At 40.6% G+C, this 5,000-nt stretch overlaps 2 protein-coding genes across 2 annotated transcripts in view; one reads left to right on the top strand and one right to left on the bottom strand.

The window, feature by feature from the left end:
- Positions 1–3,606, top strand: part of LOC138024230 (glycogen debranching enzyme-like) — a 42,832-nt gene extending 39,226 nt beyond the window's left edge. Inside the window, exons 25-27 of the mRNA XM_068871358.1 lie at positions 1,546–1,643; positions 2,233–2,320; positions 2,833–3,606. Coding sequence (XP_068727459.1) covers positions 1,546–1,643; positions 2,233–2,320; positions 2,833–3,108 — 462 coding nt within the window. The 3' untranslated portion in view covers positions 3,109–3,606. The remainder of the gene's footprint in view (positions 1–1,545; positions 1,644–2,232; positions 2,321–2,832) is intronic.
- Positions 3,607–3,970: 364 nt separating this feature from the next.
- LOC138024265 (diphthine methyl ester synthase-like) overlaps positions 3,971–5,000 on the bottom strand; it is an 11,047-nt gene continuing 10,017 nt past the window's right edge. The window contains exon 8 of the mRNA XM_068871414.1: positions 3,971–5,000. This exon is cut by the window's right edge and continues 512 nt beyond it. The gene's annotated coding sequence lies outside the window, so the exon portion shown is untranslated.

The raw sequence follows: 5,000 nt of genomic DNA, 5'->3' as shown, positions 1-5,000 counted from the left end.
ATAGAGTCAAATTCCCAAAAGACATTTTACAGCATTGTTCTGTATACCAACATGGCCGCCGTGACGTCAGATGCAAACCCCCCAATAGACCATTTTACAGTTGTAGCTAAGTTACCTGGCCTACGAATGGAAGCGAGGCTGCCGGTGACCCTGTTTTGATACAAGCCTCCGTGCTTTTGTAATGTTAATACGGACTAATTAGAATTACAACAACACAATTTGCATGATAAAAGCAGTCGGGGCTGTATCAATGCAAGGTCACCGGCAGCCTCGCAGCCATTCATAGGCTAGGTCGCTGAGCAAACAACTGTAAAATGGCCTGTTATGTCGAAAAAAACTATTTTGGAATCACATTTTCCCCTGGCGTCGCCATCTTGAATAATTGTGACGTGTGACGGTTTCCTTTGAGCTTTTTGGGAGCTGAAGCACGACCACAGCGGTTACGAGAACGCCACATAAAAATAGGTTTAATTAGCAAACACAAGGGCTCTGCCTTGCACGTGCGTTTTACATTTTCATAAATTTCTTTGCCGTTGTCGTCTTGACAACGACGTGAAATGATCAAATTTGAGGTCATGTGGAGGACACGAGCACCTGACGACGAATTTTCTATTTTTTCTCTGAATGTCCACACCGTTCTCACCAATTTTATTCTTGGAATGTGGGCTGACAGTTTCCATGCAGAGCGACTTGGAGTAATCGCAAAATAGTGACAATAACGTTAAATAATATTTTACCACAATTGCTTGTAATCTCGCAATCTGATGCCATTTTGTCACGCAATGAAATAGCCAATCAGGAACGCCCCTTTTCAGAAAATAAACCAATCATATTGCGAGAAAGACAGACAGACGACGACGACGACGAAGTCGTTCTCGTAACCGTTGTCGTCGTCTTTGCTTAAGGTCCTTAATTGTTATGAAACGGAAACCGCGACACATCACAATTGTTCAAGATGGCGGCACCCGGGCAATTGACAAGGGTTGTTGAAATGCATTTATTTTGGATACAAACGCTTTCATTGGAATAAGTTCGAACAGGTTTGATGTGAACGTTATGTTATTTGTCTTAAGTTATTTTCTTGTTAAATATGAGTTTCCCCGAGAAACAAGTGGATATTGCCAACACAAAGCCCAGGAAAATGCGTTCAAAGTCACGTCTTTTGGAAGCGAATCTAAAACAGATTTTCGCTATTACGTTTACCTTATACAGAGCAGTGTTTTTTTAAAATGGATCATGTAAAATCCTGACTGGTGGCCTTGATACAAGCTCAGTTTATTGTTAAGTTGGCTAGTGAAGAAAATCTAGAAATTTATCACCTGGGCTTTTTGGCCAGATATATTATCAAATTCCCATAACTGAAATAAAGGTAAGGAGAATTAATATTTACATCTTGGGAGTGAAAGGGTTTAAAGACTTCCATAAAGCGTCGCACTGGTGCCACAGAAATTCGACTCTCAAAACGAATTTTTTGTGTCAAGCCTTTCTTTTCGAAGTTGGTGGCGTACATTCATAACACAAAATTATATGTTCGTATTGTTTTAGGCTCCAGAGATGTTTATTCCGGAGCATGCGTGGAAGGCACTTGATGCAGTAGAAAATATTCTTCTGGGTCCCCTTGGCCTCGCTACTCTTGATTCGAGGTAAACACGTTCAACATAGTTGATGAAGCTCAATAAACCACCGTAACAAACCACCCATCGTCATCTGAACGAATTAGGAATTGAGGGTTGTAAGTAGTTTTTTGGTAGATGGAGGAGCTTTGCCATTGGTGGAACTATGGTGACTTGAATACACCATGTTGTGTTATGGGAGGAGTGGCTACGAAGATTGAAGTGGTGTGCAGTAGTTTTCGTTTGGTAAAACCGAGTTTCGGTGTGGCACATACATACATACATACATACTTTATTGCAACTCCCTAAAGAGGGTTTTTCAGTTACACTCCCCACCGACATAGCAACATATTGTCGTTAGAAATTAACCCCTCGTCATCCCAGCCCAGACAGCGAGGATGTGATTGACAGTTGTCAGTTAACTCCAGGGGAGGAGGGTGGGACCAAACCCAATAAGGTAAACCCGCACTGCATGGTCAGCAGCTTTTATAAATTGAGCAAGCCCAATAAACTTGCCATATTTAATCGTGTGCTGCGATGTGTTAATATTCAGTGAGGATATGAGTCAGACTTTTCCAGTCCTGTGGTGGGCTAACTTGAGTTTAATTTTTTTTGGCAGTGACTGGGCTTACGAGGGAGTCTATGACAATTCACAAGACTCGAGTTCATACAAAAGTGCCAAGGGATTTTGTTATCACCAAGGACCGGTTAGTCGCCAATTGAAGCTTAAGCAGAAGGTTGCTGGGTTGTTGTAACGAACATTTGAAACACAAGGCCAAGGCTTTGGCTTTCGAGCGGTTTGCTTTTGCAGCACGAATTTAAGTGAAATGAAGGATTGTTAGCATGCATAACAGGCGTTTTTTAGCCGAGCGCGAATTAGCGATAACGGAGACAAGGAAACCATGGCCAAAAGGGGAGATTGCGTCGCGAGAGAACGAGGCGTGAAAAACAAGGCGTTGAATTTGCATGTTCCGAGTTAAAATCCCATTCCCACCGCTGGCTAATTTTTTGTCTGTGAGTTGGCTCAGTAACTGCAAATGCACTTTTATTATAATCAAAGGAGTTTCTCTTTTTACAGTTGATGCCTTAGCGGATCAATGCAGCGGTAAAACTATCATTTTTGTAGGCTTGGGCTGTATTTGAAACTTTGCGAATGAAACAACTTTAGAATCGTAACTACGGTAAGTGTTGATTCAAAATCATTTCTGTTGATTGACAGGAATGGCTGTGGTGCCTAGGCCCCTTCCTCAGAGCTCGTTTGTACTTTTCAAAGAAGCTTCACGGCAGACAGGGACTGGAGCAGACAGTGGTCCGTGTGAAGGAGATTATAGCCAAACACAAGATGGAAATAGCATCCTCCCCGTGGCACAGCTTACCAGAGCTTACCAATGCAAAGGGCTCACCATGTTATGATGGGTGTCCTGCACAGGCTTGGTCTGTTGCCTGCTTAATCGAGGTCTTGTACGACATGGAACAATTGCTTAAAACTAATTAGAGCTACACTTATACATTAAAGATGGCGACTCGATGACTGACCAGAGCATAACGAATCAGCAAGCACTTTTTTTGTCGGGAAGTAAAGAAAAATCATCCGATCAAGTTTGATAAAGTAGGGTACGTCCATCCACATTACACAATCCAGTTGATTGGCCAACCGAAACAGCAACAAGTGGCTGTTCATAATGTTAAAACTAACCTTGTTTTTCTTCTTGGAACCTATTGTTCTAAGGCATCGTCCTCAGCTTTGAAGTAGTCGTCGCTTAAGGTCTCAAATAGGCAGTTTTAGGAAACTTTAGACACTAAAAAAATTATTTGACAAAGTGAACTTGATTGAAAGGAAGCATAAATGCTTATTAGGAGAAAAAAAATTCAAGATAGGAACAACTCTAACACGTCTCAGTAGTTTCTGATTATCAACAAGGAGTTCTTGAAAAGTAAGAAATAACTTGTCAAATGATCCGTAAAAATAAAACCAACTTTTTTATATATCAAACTGTAACCTGTTTGCTGTGACGCCTCTTGGACTCTGATCGACAATCTGGTATACGGTAAATCTCGTCCTGTTGGTTCAATCCTCCTCGCACGAAATTGTTGTTTACATTTTGGGGCAATACTTGTTAATGTGATTGATTTCGAGCGGCCAACCAAAAAATACAAGAGATAATCGAAATTTGTAACTTAAACTTCTCGTTGAATGGTAAGCGCCCCTAAATTGATTCTTACGTTGATTCTTACGTTGACTCGTGTTTCCTCTTGGCGAGGTTTCGCATGCAGATTCATCGGGTTCGATGTCCACCTGGATTGTCGTAGTTGGCGCTACATTCCAACTCCTGCACTAATTTTAAATACAAAACTAGTTGCCACTCTTGACGCTGTTATGTTTACTAGATTTGAATTGTCATTCTCTATACACAGCATTACCAGCAAGCAAGCAGCAAGCCCCAAGCCATAGATATTAACGTGTATAATATTAACAAATCGAAAGTGGTTCAGCGTTGTCTGTACCCTTATCGCCAACGATATTCGTGATCACAGTGTTCAATAACTTTCTCGCAATATGATTGGTTTAGTTCCCAAAATGAGCGTTCCTGATTGGCTATTACATTGCGTAACAAACTGACGCGAGCAGTGTTGTCTAGCCTCTTATCGACAACTGCAAATTAGCCAATCAGATGGCGAGATTACAAGCATTTGTGGAAAAAAGGATTTTGACTTACGGGGGCCGTGTCACGAAATTTGGCTAAATTCAGAAACTGGCAACCAAATCAAGGGAGACGCAAAAAAAGAAACTACTTGAAACATTAAGGGGTGGTTTGAATAGAAAAGCAAATACAAAAGGAACCAGGAATGGGCAAAATTGAAGATGATTAAAGTGGATTGCAATTCTCTATTTTCGAATTCCCCATAATACACTTTGTCATGTGCCCCCCAAATTTTGCATAAACCATTGTTTTCAAATGCTCTTGGGAATATGAAGTGTTCCCAAGAGCATTTGAAAACAATAGTTTATGCAAAATTTGGAGGGCAAACAAAGTGTATTATGGGGAATTCGAAAATAGAGAATTGGGGTTTTTGAAAACTGTTCAGCCTAACAGTTTATCAAAGTTTATCGCTCTTCTTTGTAACTTAAATTATGTATGTTCGACAGCCATTTCTTTTTTGCCATGAAGTTTTGAGTTGTGTCGTTAAACGTAATTTTTAGGGTAACGTATGCATAGCGAGTGGCGGCGAGTAATTGGTAAAACTATACATAATGAATTCATCGGGGTGACACAGCTCCTTTAACTAACACCATTTAACTGTTATTCCTTCTTTTACTAGAGTCGTTTTCAATTGAGTGTCGAAAGTAATTAGCAAATTGCTTTGGTTTATGATTAGTTCACTCAG

This window comes from Montipora capricornis, chromosome 11, assembly GCF_036669925.1.
Source record: "Montipora capricornis isolate CH-2021 chromosome 11, ASM3666992v2, whole genome shotgun sequence".
In the NCBI taxonomy this organism is placed as follows: domain Eukaryota; kingdom Metazoa; phylum Cnidaria; class Anthozoa; order Scleractinia; family Acroporidae; genus Montipora; species Montipora capricornis.
The sequence above is the reverse complement of the archived record's forward strand: the minus strand, read 5'-3'. Positions and strand labels throughout refer to the sequence as shown.